Source organism: Scatophagus argus, chromosome 14, assembly GCF_020382885.2.
Source record: "Scatophagus argus isolate fScaArg1 chromosome 14, fScaArg1.pri, whole genome shotgun sequence".
NCBI lineage: Eukaryota > Metazoa > Chordata > Actinopteri > Scatophagidae > Scatophagus > Scatophagus argus.
Window position 1 is genome coordinate 8,719,613 of NC_058506.1, and position 14,712 is coordinate 8,734,324.

Genomic DNA, 14,712 nt, shown 5'->3' on the forward strand with positions numbered 1-14,712 from the left:
CCCTGACCTGTCAGAGGAAGGTACACAGGACCTCTGGGTATTTTGTGGTCATCAGAATGCTGGACCCTTTTGGTCCTGTGCATTGAGGGTTGGGTGGGGTGGATTTTGACTTATTCCAGCGCATCCTGCAGATTCTCGATCAGGTTGGGTTCTGGGGAGTCTGCAAGCCATTGCTGTGGTCCTTGAGACATTCCTGAGCTGTTTTTGAAATGTGATGGGGTACAGTGTCCAGCTGGGGGGAGGCTTTTGCTGAAGGGAAGAGCTGGCACTCAGAACCCAAGCTTTCCCTGCAGAACACATAGCATTGTAAAAAGATGGCTAGTGTTATTCATTTCGCTTGTCAGTGGTCAGTTTAATGTTGTAGCTGATCAGTGTAAGGTCCTTATTTGTATAAAGGCAAGTGAAAGCACAACATACACAGCATAGTCCTTCAATCAGTATTAATCAAACTGAGCATGACTGGATTTTTTGATCATTTCACTTTATTTGACTTTATTTTAGTGAATTATGGGTAGATGCCATGGATCATGTCACCAGTCACTGAAGTCTGGGAGCCATCAGGCTAACATCCATTCTACCACAGAGGAAATAGACCCTGGGTCGAGACCATGGACGATTGGCCTCAGAATAACGTAGTGCTGCTGTGGCTCACATCCTGTTGGTGGACAAACAGCCTCTGCTGGTGCTCCCATAATGATTGACGAATGAGTTTCAGAGGTTTCAGGTGTCCTCTGAGACCTGAACTTCTTTCTCTTTCACTTTCTCTCTAACTTTATCTTCGTTCTTTCTCTTCCTCCCATGGATGTAATTTGGACCAAAAAGCAACATCCAAATGTTTTACAAGGTTATTTAATCTGGGAGAGCAAGAGTTTAATGAACCAAGATTTCAGGGGGAATCTCCTCTTCCAGTTCCCTAAATGTCAGTGTAGCATCCCAAATTTGTGTAGAACATCACATTTACGTCAACGTCAATGTCACATTTAGCATTCCAAATATGCTTTCCAGGAAGGTTCAAAATCTTTCTTGAAGGACACACTGAATATCTTGCAGGTAAAAGTAGGCCTAGAGTGCACAAGCTGCACAAAGTTATTTTTTAATCAGCTAATAAAGTTGCAGTATTCAGTTTGTTGTATCCATTTACATGCTGTGCACAATAATACTGCTGCCACTAAAAAATAGTGTGTGTAATCCAGTTGCTTACAGGATGCTCCAAAAGTCTTGAGACCTTTGACAGAGTTCAGGAAACATTTTGAGGTCTGTCCCTTACATATGTGGTTAATTCCATGGTACAAGAAAGTGTAAAATACAAAGTTTGGACTTTGTTGAGTTTATGTGGTTGATTTCAAAATCCAAAGCTGAGTAGACCTTACTGTAGGTTCTGTTATAAATAAGATACCTATGGCCACAGTGTGTTTGTGTGTCTGTGAGTGGTTTACTGGCTTACTGGGGAAAACATACAAGAGCCACAGAGAATAATCAGGTTATACAATGAACACAGATTCCATTAATAGCAATAATTTCATCTAGCAGAGGAAATCTCGGTCAGTAATTATGCTGACCAATGACTCTTGTGAGCACATCATGTGACAGTATTGGTGAAAAAGCTAATAAGCTGTAATTACACTCAAGCTGAGTCATAATATCTCTTTCAGTCAAATGTGTTGAATACTGTTAAGAAACTTCCCACAAATCATATTACAATCTGTCTGCCCTCAGTGTCATCTGTCAGACTGGAAAGCTCATTAAAATCAAATCACCAGCAAATCAACCACTTAAATTATGTTCTATAAACTAATGCCAAAATCACATTCCTCTGAATGGCCTCATCTACAGAAAATCAAACAATGTACAAAATGTACACATTTGACCTTTTACTATTATCAAAATACAGATGTAATGATACAAGGAATAAGCCAGATGTGATATTTCATGTGTGAAAAGATGTCTGGACTGCAAACGTAGGACAGTGTGTGTCAGCATACAGGTAGTGAGCATACAGGAGATAAGCTGCCCTTCTCTGCTTTAGTAGGCTTACACCACACACCACTGTAGCTGTGAGACAATGACTTGTGACAATGAACAAAATAAACCCAGAGTTGTATCTAAAATTTAAAGAGTGGACAGGAAAATTAGCTTAGCTTATCTCTATGGCCACTAGATGGCACCATAACATTACAATGTCCTACCAGTTCACATGGGTTAACAGATACTGTGTTGAAAGTATTCTACCAAAAGAGTGCAGTCAGTCATGACGGATATTCTGTAAATAATTGATGTTTTCCAGAGTCACCTGCACCATTGCCTAAATACCACAGCTTCAAGTCACTACAGCAGAGGTCCTTCAACATGTGATGTGCGTAGAATTTATATTATTAATTATTAGGATGCTAAATTAAAAAGTGTGTTTTTCACTGATTTAGCTTTAGACCTGATTCTCTTTGGGGGGCAGCAATCATGTATTCAAACCTTGTTGCGCTTGCTCACCAAAACTGTCAGTCAGGAAAATAATTTAAACAGCACTGCAGTGTGTCACATTGAAAAATGTGGATAATAATAGCAGGTCTAATATTTTGTCAGATGACAGCAGGGTGCAAAGGGACTTTTCAGACAAAACTGTCACGGGCCTCCTTGATGTTCAAATAATACTGAATTGTAACCAACAAAATTATATGCTTGATATTCTTGATTCCTTGGACCCCATTGTTGTGACAGTATTAATCTAGCGGCTATTGTGTGGTTTTGTAAACCTAAACCTGTTCTAAACAGAAAAATGCATTTATAACAATGAAATTCTCGATCTCTTCTCAAGCTTGAGGCCCACACATTGTGACATAAATGGGTGAAAGTACCTCTCAGATTGTAAAAAGCTCAATGAAAGACATAAACACATACACAACGAGAAAGCTGAGGACAATTTTACAAGATTTAATTTATTAACTATTATACAGTTCACATAAGGCCTTCATCTTCAAACACTTTTCTCAGTCAGACAAATTCCATGGTTTGCTCTTGGTGCACAGTACATAAACTTTCACGTTTCGGCTATGTCGCTTTCATATTTGTTTTGTTCTCGTACTAATTTCATGTTTTAAAACAGGAAGAGGCTTTCATCCTTCTCCCTTGGTGTGTTTTTTTAAATCATGCACTAAACTTAGGTGGCCTTGAACCATTCACAAAAAATTGTAAAAATGGACTTTCAATCATTGAAATACACACTAGAAATGTTTTCTACCATTGACTAAAGGGTGGTGTTCCCCAACATACAAATAAACAACCATTATAGAGTAGTTTGCACTCACTTTTTGCTCACTGAACGGCAGATTTGCCAGAAGTCAAGTGATGCAGTAAGATTATATAATCCCAGGAATCAGGTTAGAGTGGGACAGTTGATTGGTTGGTTCTGTGCCAGTTTTAAAGTTACAGCTTACAGCTCTGAGCAGTTTCAGAAGGGCCCAGTTGAGTCCGATGACCACTTCAAATGACTGACTTCCAACAGCATCGCGATTCCAAAAGTACCAGTAAGTGATGATCCCAATTACTACTACAAACAATGATCTAACTAGTCTGGTCATCATTGCAACCAAGAAGCATAACAGAGCCACAGTCATCCAGAACTTATGTCTGGGGGTCCGTTTTTACTTGTCCCCATTGAAAAGACAGTGCTTCCTCTCGTAAGTTTAATGGTTAAAATCATCAGGTCTTCATTAATGGTGCTACCACTGAAACTGTACTGCTTGTTTTCCATGAAGAGGGAGGACAAAATGCCAGCACAAAACTAATTCACTAGAGCAGGTAAACGGCCGGTGTTGCTTCCTGAATGTGTCCCGTTCACAAACATTTAGCTTCTACTGGTCATCGTGTTGTATAGCAGGACTAGCAGTAACAGTGCGTTGAGAATACTAAACCTTCAGAGTTAAAGGTCCCTAACGTTAGATGAATACAAAGAGCTTGGTTTAATTGACAGCCACAGCAATACATCCAGCAACCTATTGTGTTTCAAGCGTTTGGTTTCCATGGTCACCAGATAGCAATGTAGAGTTGTGTTATGGTATGACTAGGTTACACATTCAAAAATGGCAAAAATTTCTCCTTCACTTGACTAATGGCAGGCAAAGTCCTCTCTGATATTATGATGCTCTAATTGATCCGAACTTCCCTAAACATCCAATCTGATCAACCAACAGCTACAAAGAGGACAAACTCCAAAATAAAACCATTTTTTCACATGGCTGGATGAATGAGGAATATGAGCAGATCCAGATGTCCCATCAACCTAAAATGGGACCTCTGGATCGACTTAAACAACTCAGGTTTTTACAAAAAGATCTTGTTTCACAAGCCTGCACTGATGCCACACTCAACCACAAAACAAACAATATGAACAATTAATCAATGTGGCATTTCTTCTAATGTAACACTACGCTATCAAAAAGTGCTTCAGATAAGTTTGTGGATACAAAAACAAGTATGATGTAAACAAAGTTTGATCTGCCAGAGCTCTGTAGAGACAATGGGTATGGCTGTTTGAGCTATGAAATTAAAAACACTCAAGAAAACAGTATTGTCAACAAAAGAAAAAAAACCCTTTCAAGGGAAAACAACAGTGATCATTAAAGTGCATCCCTGGATGTGACACCCCACCCCACCCCCGACACTCCCTTCCCTTCCCTCCCCACCCTGACCGCTCAAGTAGAGCCGATGAGAGAAACCCTAAAGGCAGACAGAGGAACCTCTGCTATACGGAGTCAACTGCTGCCCAAAGGACCTACAGAGGAACAGTCTAAAAATCCAGTGGCAGTACTTTCATGAGGAAAAAAAAAATAAAACAATTTTACACAGATAAAAACATGGTGGCCACAGATCAATTCTTCCAGCTTGGCATAGAGGTTTCTGCTTCTCGGTGGTGTGGGATAAGTGTTGGCTAGTGACAGCAACCTCTGTCCTCCCCTTCTGACATGATGTCAAATTCCAGGCCATCAGAGGTTCAGAGGGCAGAGGAAGAGTCACTGATAATGGTAGCCTGCCCCGACGCACGCACGTATGTATACGTATGGAGTATGGATACAAATGGCAGCTTAGGGAAGATCCTCAGACACTTCCCATCTCCCCTCTTCATTATCTAGGTTGTCCATGATCAGAAATGTAGTGTGCAAGTGCACATTTTGTTTTTGTGTGTGTGTTGGTGATAAAGTCCAGCATCGTCATGGGCACACGTGGTTTCACTGTCTCTCACAGTGTCTCTTGTTCGGCAGGGGAATGGTGGGAGTGGGGGTGTTGGTGGAGGGGAGGGAGCAGGGACTGCAGGGGAGACTGGGGGGTGGTGGGCGGGGACTGCTGCAGGGGGCTGAAGTGTGTGGTGGTGTGGGGAGGAGAGGAGCGGTAACAAGAGTAGGCAGAGCTCCCGCTGAGGGTGGTGGTGGGTGAGGCAGGGAGGCCTGCTAGGCCAGTGGGAGAGTCGAGGAAGGGCTGGTTGTAAAAGAAGAATGCACACTGGTGGATGAAGGTCTCAATGATTGTCTGGTAGGTGCGTGTGGCAGTCAGGGCATCCATAGTGGTGAAGTCAGGCCTCATGAGTGTGGGCCAGAAACAGATGGACAAGTTTTCACTGGTCATCAAGTTCACCCTGCTAAGCTGGCTCACCCTGGGAAAAAACAGACACCAGTTTATTCATGTGGTGCAGAGAAAACAGATGGATGTCTACCACAGAAGACCAACAAATGCACAAAAGTGATTTTACTGGTTGAGAGGAAACTCACTTGTGTAAGTGGCTCAGTACATATCTGAAGACATCATAATTCTCCCTGGGGAACCTTCTCAGGACATCCTTCATGGTATATAGCCTCTGTTCTCTGTCATTGATTTCTGCACACAGAGATTAGTTACCATTAAAACTGAGACCTTATCATAGCACACAGTAGTTTGAAACTAAAATGTCTCTCAACAGTTCCAGGAAAATTATTCTTGTCTTTGTGAGGTCTGCCAAAACCTTCCCAACCCTCTTCTCTACTAAAGAAATAATCTTTTTATGTTCTAGTATAGACCCTCCCAGCCCAGCAGTGTTTGCTTACTGAAAGCATCCAATAGGTCCACCTGCAGAGCACAAGGCACCAGGGGCTCAGGCAGCTCAGAGAAGAAGCTTTTGAGGGCTCCAGCCACAGTGTTTATGGAGAAGTCTTTCTCCACTAGGTCTAATCCATGGTCTACACAAGGAGAATGAGAAAGTTAAAGAGATTAAAGAAAATAAGCCCATCAGTCGTGCTTGTCATCAGGACTGAACAATCAGATGCATGTCACTTTCCTCTGTTAACTCTCTGTTTATGTTTTGATTAGACAGCCACATAATTACATGTCAAACAGCTGGTTCAAACAAGTCTGATGGGCAACTCACCCTGTTCAAACTGCCTCTGCATGCTTTCCATCTCTGACTTGTTGCCGCTTACGCGGTACAAACCCTCTGTGTTCAGGCCTGAGGAAAAATCAGAACACAACAGAGAAAAGCGGGAAGGGGTGGGTGGGGGGCACAGTGGGAAACAAGCAAAGCACAAACACTTCATTAGCTCCGTCGCAAACAGACATGACAATACAGATGCTGGCACTTTCTCGATGAGTGCTTAACTGAATATACTCTTGTATTACTTTCACGTCACACTGTCGTTTCGAACAGGTGCACTGGCTTAAAGGCTTTAATGATGAGCATGTTTAGGAGACTATTCACAAATAACTTACCCGTAGTCTCAATGAAGCGGACACACTTCTCGATGAAGAGTGGGATTGGCCTGTCTGGGGATACCACATTCACTAGGGGGACCCCAAAGTAGTTACTCTCCGGGGGCTTGGGAATAGCTGGACGTTGCTTTGGTCTTGTTTTCTGTGTAGACAGAAAAGAGAGAGGACTCTCTGAGCGTCTCAAACATGGTTAATTATGTTGATATATAATAGATTCTAACAAAATGTGTTGCTGCCCATCAGCAACTAATCAGGTGTTCCACACACTCGGTCACAAGCTTAATGTTTAGATCCTTGCCAAGACATAAACATAGTTTAAACATGCTCAAGCAATAGTGATCTCACTATATATTACAATTTATATCTGTGATAGCTCTATTATGTTTATGGAGATAAATGTATAAACTAAGAAACAGTAATGATTAACTACCATTTTCTCTATGAGTTTGTGAACAAGGGAATGAATATGTTCTGGATGAAAACGGAAAAGAGAGGTTTAACACACCTTGGCTGTTCGTCTCAGGCTCTTCAGAATGTTCCTCTTTTTCGGATCCTCACTCTCTTCATTAACAAGACTTTCACCTTTCAGTGTCCCAAAGTCATCTTCCTTGGACTTTGGAAGAGCTCCCATCTCATCATCACTGCCTATGAAGCTTGTGCGAAAACTGCTGAACTTGCCAAGCCGCTTGGAGCGGTCACGGTAAAGACGAGGCTTCACCCCTGCTGCTGAGAACTTCCTCCTTCGCTCCAGAGAGCTACTGTCTGCTTCGCTGTCTGAACCATTTCCATTGGAGTGCATCCTGTTGGAGTTGCGGATTGTGATGATTTTGCCTTGTGTGCTGTCATGAGGCACTGAGTAGATGATCTCTTCATTGCTTGGGCGAGGTTTTGAAACAGCGTCAATGGGTTCGGCGTAGTCGGAGGGATCATAGCCCACGTCTCCACCAGGAACCCAGGTAACTGCAGAGGGCAGGGAGCGACGATGACCTAGTGTATCAATGTATGGGTTACGGCTCACCTTCCGGAAGTCAAAAGTGACACCTGGTTTAACTCTCACTTGGGGGGGCACTTTGTTGTTGAGTTTGTTCTCAAAGTCTCTGATATCAGAGATGACAGAGATGTCACTGGAATCTAAGTCAGGTAGGTTGAAGCCCCCACTATGAGAAGTGAGTGTGCCATCATAGTATGGTGGTGACGGCTCCACATCATCCTCTGAATCCAGGAACATGGTGACAGGACTGGGGGAACTGCAGCGTGGGGAGTACACATTTTCATTGGTGCATGCTTCAGCAACATTATCGTACATGTGCGTGGCCTCCACAATGTTGCGCTTCTCTACCACCTCCATCAGAAAAGAATGGAACATTTCTATCCTGTGCAGGCCTCCCACCACACCCCCAGATCCACAAACCACACTGTTGAAACGACCCTCAATCTCATGGGCTAGCTCTTCCCCTTGGATCAGCTGTTCACAGGCATAGTCGCTGTCGGTGAGCTCTGCCTGGCTATCCCCCACTGCCAACAGCTGAACTGGGATGATGTCTTGAACCTCACACAAGAAGGCACACAGGGTCTCCAGGGAGGCTTTTCGAGAGACTGAATACACAGCAATGTAGCCGTGCACTAACCTACTCTTTCGCAACGTAAAGGAGGCGTGGTATGAGAGCAGAGAGAGCTCTATCGCCAACTTGTGTCCACCAAGTGTCTGCTCCAGCAACACAGAGGTTCCACTATTAGACATGGGTCTGCAGTGCTGAGGCATTAGGAAAGGGGACAGGAGCTGCTCAATGTCATAGGAGTCTCCACACATTATGCACATGACAATGCGAAGGTCTGCCTCTGGGACCGGCTGATGAGGAGAGTCGCGGAGACCTGGAGGCTCGGGGAGGAGGGGTGGGGAGCTGCTACTAAAGGATGTGCTCCTCCTAATATCCAGAAGGCCCCTGAGCACCTGGTTGATTTGGGTCTCATTGACATTATGGCCATAGCCCACTCCAGGGGAGGCGGGGTCTAAAAAGCTACACTGCAGTCTCCTTGCTACCTGCTGTCCCTGTGTTATTAGGTTTAAGGCAGTTTCTCCACCTATATCCACATATGATCCTACACCTCTTTTAGTGACCAAAAGCAGTGATGTTGGCAGCTGTGCTAGTTGGCTATCTCTTCGACCTAGAGTTGATTCCCTAAGTCGCTCAAGGCTTTCAACCACATAGGAGAGGGACTCCTTTGAATTATACAGACACAGACATCCATGAGGGGTGAAAGTGGGAGTGTGGAAGGAATTTACTGGAAGACGGACATTTCCCTCAATAGGCCGCAGTGTCAATTCATACATCTTCCCGTCTAACACATACCAGTCATCATTTGTGCAGAGCGCCCTAATCTCATTGGCAAATTCTCTGGCTAGTCCATCTTTCCCTAGTATGACAAGGTTAATTCTGTCAGCCTTGGTATCCCCAAAATGAGCTTTCATATCTAAAAATGGGTAACATGTGGGGAAACGTGAGGCTAAGATTTGCTCAATCTTAGAATCTCCACAGTGCGGACTGCTAGGGCAGGTCTCCTTGGTAGGGTGATAGACGAAGTGGATATGCTTCAATACCAGAGCATCTCTTTCAGCTGGAAGCTTCTGTAGTGCCTTGAACCTCTGTTCCTCCCCCAAAACCTCCTGAATTGCCCCCATCTTCTCCTTACTTGGTTTGGCATCCACCTCAAGCTCATAAAAAAGCTCAGAGTACTCCAATAACAGCTCCTGGAAGTCTTCTTTAGCGCGATCAATGATCTCCTTCTGATGACGGTTGTACAGGTCTAAGTACTCTGGCTCTTCAAGCCACTGGTAGAACTCTTCATTCATGATAAAGCTGCGGGCCTCCTCCCACGGTTTGCCAGGTGTGACAAATGGAGAAGAAGCCAACTTCTGTTTAAACTCCAGCCTCATCTCTGCACGCCTGCACTCATTACGCAGATGTTCCAGGTGGGCATTAAATATTTCTTCTGCTTCAGCGGTCTCCAGCAGGTCTGATGGGATTCTCTCATCTTCCATGTTGTCAATGTGAGATGTATCCTCCCATGGTGAGTCCTCCAGAACAACAAACCAGTGGGCAAAGTGCTGCTTGGACTCTAGAACCTTCTGTACCCCTGACCAGCTCAGCTGATCTATCTCATCCAGGTCAGGGACCAAAGAACTAAGTGCTAAAGGAAGAGTGCTTAAGTATATTTTGCGACGCCTTTCGATATGTTCCTGCTTCAGACGGTAGACATGCTGTTGAAAAAGCTTTTTGCATTTAGCCGTTCCCTCCAAGAACACATATTCTTTGTACTCTGGGGAGGTGTTCATGCGTCGACTGGTGTTTAGCCAGGTTTCATTATGATTCTTTACTATGCGGTTGATAAGCCATTCATAGCGATCCTTGGCAGACGCTATCTGCTGACTCTGGAGCTTTAGGGCTTCAAAATAAGGAATGATCTTGGGCTTGCCTCTGCTCTTATCAATTAACTGAACCAAAGTGAGGAAGGCAAGGTCCACGTTTATATTTGAGCGTGCAGATGTCTCAACTACAGGTAGACTCTTTTTTGTGATAGCAAAGGTATGTGCATCTTTGATGTAGCGTTCAACTCCTTCATCACACTTGGTGAGGACCAGAACAATGGGCTTCTTAGTCTTGCTAAGCTGACCATACAGGTTTGTGACAAATTTCAGCTGGTCATCAAAGTTGCGATTCATGCCGCGGCTGACATCAACGCATAGCAGGAAGCCATCAACCTGCAGCTTGCCTTCGGGCATTTGTTTTTGTTCAAAGTCTTGCTCGAGGCCAAGCTGATCTGTACAGAAGTACATGAGCTTTTCTGCTGAAGCCAGCTTTGTTGCAGCTGCTCGTTTAATATAGGGCTGCATAGCAGTGCTACGGTGTGGCTGAAATGTCTGGTCATCTATGAATTCAGTTTGCTCCACAACATGCATCCTGCACTCAGGTCCCTCCTCCAGAACCCGTGAAACCTCTCCCCAAAACAGAAAGTGATCATTATTAACCACCCGACCCCCAAAGTCACTAGTGCTCAAGACTGATGTGTGATCCAGGTAGAAGTCATCAGCACTAGGCCGCACAAACCTATTACACAAGCAGGACTTTCCAACCCCACATTGCCCCTTCTCTTTCTCTGTTCCTGACAGTCCCACCACAATGAGGTTGTAAATGGGCGAGCGGACATCTTGCTTTTTCGCCATCATAGTCTGCTGACGGTCATCCTGCCATAAACAGGCACTGTATAAAGGAGTTCACTTGTACGTTTGTCCATAAAGTTGCTGACCCACAGTAGAGATCAGATTTCACTTTCTTCTGCAGGGCTTCAATTTTTTTTAATAAATAGCAACACTGTGATATGAGCAGAGGGTTCTTTCATTCATTCCTTATATGAATCAGATCCTGTTAAAAAAGGAAAACAGAAAAAGAACAAAGAAATCAGACAAACTGGACAGTCAAGAACTACATTTTGAATTAATACAAGAAAAAAAACACTTGCAACATGTCCTACTGGCTATCTATCCTTCTTAATAACTGAGTGATCACTTCTTTTGTATACCAAATGATACTGAGAGTATTGATCCTCTCATGGTTGGATATAATGCTTAAGAGCAATCAATGTTGGCTCTCTGATTCTGAAGTAAACTGGTTATTATGCTCCAACTACTATCCACGATTGCGAAAATGGCCTTGACTGTATATCAAGCCTGATCATTTCTCACTAACAATTCATTGCAGTATGTGTGAAATCACTGCTTTAATATTATTACTCACACAGAGTCTAACACTGTCGTAGTTTTTGGCATCATAGCTAGTCACCAGCAAAAGCTGATAGAGAACCAGTGATGCCAACCACACATGACAGAATAGATTGTAGCTACAGTACAAGTAATGCCCAAACTAAACTCAGTTTAAACTGAGGACCATGCTAATTTTTGCAACCTTCATTACATTTCATTTACTGTCTGTTGCCAATTAATTGTTTGCATTGTTGAGTGAATTTGTTTATTCTCTCAAATAATTCATTTTTGAAAGACCATCACGGTTTCTCTGAACCCAAGGTGGCATCTTTTGCTTGCTTCTATTGACCAGAAGCTTTAAACTCAAATGTACTCTATTTATTATCATAGAAAACCCACCAAATATTTGAACAGTTGAGAAGCTGGACTGGTTTCTTGCATTTTTGCTGAAGTAGAAAACCTTTGCCAATTAATTATACGTTGATTGCCTAACTGATTAATCAGTTCATTCCTGGTCTGGTCCACTAATCTGAAGATGAATTCCTATACTAAACTAGCAACAAAATGATCACATTAATCCCATGAGAAATGTTGGGAGTGAAGCTCTTTAAATGACCATGTCAGCTGATCAGTGAGCGGAGTGACAAGCATGAAAATGACTATGCAGAGGGCACCTCAGTTTTTCAGGCTAAATGAGACAGCAGCTATCAGTGCTGGATCGCCAAAGACAAAACAGTGAATGAATGAAGGATTCATTATCAGAGAGTCAGACACATGTATGACGTGTGCCAAAAGGCACTCAACTTGGTCACCACATTGAGACAATTAATGATAATACTTCCAGTATTATAGCACTGATGCAATTCTGTACTGTCAGCCCAAAATTTCTATAGTAGCCAAATATGACCACCTGCAGAGCTTCATTTATGTTTTATATAATTCACTGGGGCAGCCTGAAATATTATGACAAAAAAAGAGGAATTATAGGCTGTCCTGTCACATGAAGTGACCACACATTACAAACAAACAGCTCCGACTGGGTCAAAAGCAACCATGGGCAGCCCACACCGCTCAGCTGAGGAGCTAGGCCTGATAGTCAAATGAAACAGACAAGTTCTTTGCAAATAAACACAACCAAACTGCCCTGCTTAGCAGCATCAAAACACACTTAACAAAAGCGCACCTCGGAGCAATTTAATTCATGTAACCTAGTTACTTAGATCACATTCTGTAGCGTCGTATGTCTTGCAAAGGATTAACGGTTAACATGGGCTTTAAGGGTGCACAGAGAGGGGCTGACCACGCCAGGCCTGCTGCTGTCTACATAATGAAATTGCAGAGCAGAGATCTGGGCTAGCCTACCTTCCCCACACCGACAGACAATGTTTGAAGGGAATTTATTTACCCAGCTGTCTAGGGTGTAGCACTCGACCGCTTCACCAGGACACAGCCCATAAAGACGAGGACAGAGCATGTAGGGTACATACCATCGCATTTCTCCCTTTCTCCTCTCGCATCTGTCAGGCCAGCGCTTGCCGCAGCCCTCGCCGCCTGATGTGCATAAGCATAAAGCCGCAGAATGCACCGTATGTCGTCTCAATTCACAGGTAATACTGACGATACTACAACTTGTGCGGAAGGGTAATTTGATTTAAATATCCATTACCCATGCTTCTATTCTCTTGTTTAGCATCACTGTGTTCATTGCAATTTAACACCGGGAAGGAAGAAATAAATATCCCAAGTGAGCGAACAATCCAGTTGTGTTCTTGCAAGAGGTTTTCCTCATGAGAAATTCAGGCGTATGAAAATCTTCTTAGCCGTCTCCTTCTCGTTTCACCACGTTGCCTTTTCAATAATTATTCTGTCCATTGTTGTGCCCACATAATGCTGGGCCGGTCGCGCACACGAGACAACGGTGAGTTTGTTGCAATCGCCGCGGTTGTTTCGTCCTAAATATGTTTCTCCTGCACCAGAAATTGTTCATGTCCTGGACAATTTATGAGCAGATTGCGTGTGCGAAAGTGGTATTTCTGCCAGCTTTCCGATAATGGCGGCGGCCCTCCTCCCCGGACCTAGTTCTCCTCTTCTTTTCTTTGGGAAAAGGGAGCTGTGCAGACAGAAGCAGCGGAGAGAGGGACTCACCCAGCGGCGCCCTCACACAACTGCAGCAGGTCGGCTCTCTGCCGCTATCTCACCACTGTGCTGCGTATGCGGGGGCTCGTTACTCAAAAGTAATCGATTTCTCACCAGGCTGTCCACATTTCAAAAGTACTGCCACAGTTTGTGTTGTTCTACTCGTGTCTGAGATAAATAACCTTCCGACAACAATCTGCGTGCTCTTTCGTGCTCTCTGTCGACCTTTGACAAAACGTCCAGCAGCCGCTTCGTTAGCCGACGTTACTGTGCGTGCTGTGAATGACATCAGCGGCCACACCAGCAGATGTCAGCTCAGAGGGACAACATGATGGCACAAAGCTAAAGGTAGATTTCAGAGGGAAAGTTTGTGGACTGCATAAACGCATCTTTTCAGGGGGGTAAACCAGACCAGTAGATTTGATGAATTATCCGTTTACTGTTTTTTTGTTTGTTTGTTTGTTTTTTAGTAACTATAGCTAGCGTGTAATTTCAACTCAAATAAGCCAGAAAGTGTGATAAATTAAGCTGATTGATTCGGTTGTTGGAGAAGATGACAAATACAAATACAAAGTAGCCTACTCCATTGCAAGTCCTATATTCAATATTAAGAATATAATATTATATAAGAATTAATATAATATATAGGAATTATATATTCTTGAATTTCCCTTGAGATCAATAAAGTATCTATCTATCTATCTATCTATCTATCTATCTATCTATCTATCTATCTATCTATCTATCTATCTATTCAGAATCTTGCAACTAAAAGTACTCATACAGGTGCTTCTATAGGTAATTTACTGATAAAGCTAGCTGCTCAAAGTACTTTCACTTGCTGTACAGTTAAGACGTTTAGACCATTGATTCCCAGTCTAGGGTTCAGGCCCCTGTTTAGGACAGTGACACCACCGAGGGCTGATCAGGGTGGGCCACGGCCATCCTGATACGATCACTGTCCCCCTTACTGCATCTCCCCCTCACTAGTTGCATGCGATATATAATGTGCTTCTGAATAACGAGTACGTGCAATATGCTTCTGTCTGATCAGTTACACCTCTGCCCACCGGCCAACCCAAGATTTTCTA

At 43.5% G+C, this 14,712-nt stretch overlaps 1 protein-coding gene across 2 annotated transcripts; it reads right to left on the reverse strand.

The window, feature by feature from the left end:
* Positions 1-2,909: 2,909 nt before the first annotated feature.
* On the reverse strand, positions 2,910-13,803 carry arhgap35b (Rho GTPase activating protein 35b). Of its 2 annotated transcripts, none has more exons than XM_046409962.1 (7): positions 12,973-13,803; positions 7,232-11,147; positions 6,727-6,868; positions 6,389-6,466; positions 6,069-6,200; positions 5,757-5,862; positions 2,910-5,641 (listed from the first exon to the last, which is right to left on the reverse strand). In XM_046409962.1, the coding sequence occupies exons 2-7, from the start codon at positions 10,949-10,951 to the stop codon at positions 5,230-5,232; spliced, it is 4,590 nt and encodes a 1,529-aa protein (XP_046265918.1). In that variant the 5' UTR covers positions 10,952-11,147; positions 12,973-13,803; the 3' UTR covers positions 2,910-5,229. The 2 variants fall into 2 exon arrangements, with proteins under 2 accessions (XP_046265918.1, XP_046265919.1); XM_046409963.1 differs by having other exon boundaries at positions 12,891-13,803.
* Between the last annotated feature and the right edge of the window lie 909 nt (positions 13,804-14,712).

Excerpts from the sequence above, each read along its gene's own strand:
- arhgap35b (XM_046409962.1), bottom strand. The coding sequence starts at position 10,951 with ATGATGGCGAAAAAGCAAGATGTCCGCTCGCCCATTTACAACCTCATT. Across the intron at positions 6,869-7,231 it reads GCCTGAGACGAACAGCCAAG|AAAACAAGACCAAAGCAACG; the intron begins GTGTGTTAAACC and ends CTGTCTACACAG. Across the intron at positions 6,467-6,726 it reads CCGCTTCATTGAGACTACGG|GCCTGAACACAGAGGGTTTG; the intron begins GTAAGTTATTTG and ends ATTTTTCCTCAG.